The 1,818-nt window shown below is 34.4% G+C and overlaps 1 protein-coding gene across 1 annotated transcript; it reads right to left on the bottom strand.

Annotated features, from left to right (window-relative positions):
- Positions 1-273: 273 nt before the first annotated feature.
- LOC141674501 (uncharacterized) lies at positions 274-1,254 on the bottom strand. The gene has a single exon (XM_074481207.1). It carries the CDS (start codon positions 1,252-1,254, stop codon positions 274-276), a length of 981 nt encoding a protein of 326 aa, XP_074337308.1.
- Between the last annotated feature and the right edge of the window lie 564 nt (positions 1,255-1,818).

The raw sequence follows: 1,818 nt of genomic DNA, 5'->3' as shown, positions 1-1,818 counted from the left end.
ATAAATCAGAAGTAGAAGTTAAACATCTCAAGTACTTCATTAACGAAAGAAAATTACATATGCAACTGATAATAATGAATATCATAGTTCAAAGTTTAAAAATAGATAGTCCAACATAAAGAAAAAGTTCAACTAGCACGGTAAGATCTTGTTTAATTATGCTCATCACCACCAAATTTAGGCATGTTCACATCAATATCTTCAAAGAAATCACCAACTTCCATATGAGTAAAACCCGAAGGATCAACTTGATTGTCATTTCCGAGGTGTGATTCAAGATGGGCGATCTCCAATGGATTTCTGTTCGGTGAAATTAGTTTCAACATTTTTCAAAGATGCCTGATATAGGTCAACAAAGTGTTTGGAGGTACGACATGTACTTCTCCAATGACCTTTCATTCCACAACAACTATAAGTACTTTCACCCCTTTTAACCATCGTACTTCCCTCGGGTTTCTTCTCATTTGTTGCCCTTTTCTGGAAGTAAGATTTTCTTTTAAAGTTCGGAGGATTTTGTTGATTACTACGGCCTCGACCACGCCCAAAACCACGACCACGGGCACGTCCATGCCCACGTCCACGTCCACGTCCATATCCATGCCCACGCTCACGTCCAAATGATTTATTATCTCTATATTCATTGTTAGTCACCGCATTCACTTCAGGGAATGGGGTTGAGCCAGTTGGACGTGCTTGATGATTTTTCATCAAAAGTTCATTATTTTGTTCAGCAAGAAGCAAGACAGAAATCAGCTCAGAATATTTCGTGAATCCACGTTCACGATATTGTTGCTGCAAAAGCATATTGTTGGCATGGAAAGTGGAATATGTTTTTTCCAACATATCTTTGTCGGTGATATTCTCGCCAAATAATTTCAATTGAGATGTAATTTTAAACATGGCAGAGTTATACTCGCTCACACTTTTATAATCTTGCAATCGCAAGTGTAGCCAATCATAGCGAGCTTTAGGAATTATCACCATTTTCTGGTGGTCATATCTTTCTTTGAGATCCTTCCAAAGAGTTGATGGATCTTTAATAGTCAGATATTCAGTTTTCAATCCTTCATCAAGGTGATGGCGAAGAAATATCATGGCTTTTGCCTTATCTTGTTCAGAGGTTTTATTTCCTTCTTTTATGGTGTCACCGAGACCCATTGCACTAAGATGGATTTCAGCATCAAGAATCCATGTCAAATAATTTTTGCCGGTGACATCAAGTGCATTGAACTCAAGTTTTGTAAGATTCGACATTATCACTAAAAACAATAGAGACCAAAATATAATCGTCATCAATATTTATACACATAAATAGAATATAATATTATAATTTGTTTACGACAAAATAGCAAATAATAATCAAAAGAAAACAAGTTATCAATTTATCTTGTAAAGCAGTGAATTAATGTATAACTACTTAATTTACTACATTTATTTTATTAAGTTCATATAAAACAGCAAGTTGTGTTTTAATTCTGAAATCATGAGTTGTATATATAAGCAAAATCTAACAGTTGTGTTATTCAGAAAATAGGATAAGATAATATTGAAAATGGATAAGAAAAATCATGTGGTTCAATGCTTTGGGAAGAGTGTCATACTCACTCCATTATTTACACAGTTGAATAAATTCTGCTTTATTTACACAGTAGATTGAATTCGATCTACTGCCTCAGAGAAATGAAGCTGCATATACACAGTAGATTGAATTCAATCTACCGCCTCAATTTATAATTTAAGAATACTAGGAGTTTTAAATCCATGAACAAGTAGGTATCAAAGTACAGGGGTTAACGATAGATATTTACACCATGTGTA

The sequence above is a fragment of the Apium graveolens genome, chromosome 7, assembly GCF_009905375.1.
Source record: "Apium graveolens cultivar Ventura chromosome 7, ASM990537v1, whole genome shotgun sequence".
Taxonomy (NCBI): domain Eukaryota; kingdom Viridiplantae; phylum Streptophyta; class Magnoliopsida; order Apiales; family Apiaceae; genus Apium; species Apium graveolens.
The sequence above is the reverse complement of the archived record's forward strand: the minus strand, read 5'-3'. Positions and strand labels throughout refer to the sequence as shown.

What these genes read in the sequence shown, in the direction of transcription:
- LOC141674501 (XM_074481207.1), bottom strand. Translation starts at nt 1,254, where the DNA reads ATGTCGAATCTTACAAAACTTGAGTTCAATGCACTTGATGTCACCGGC.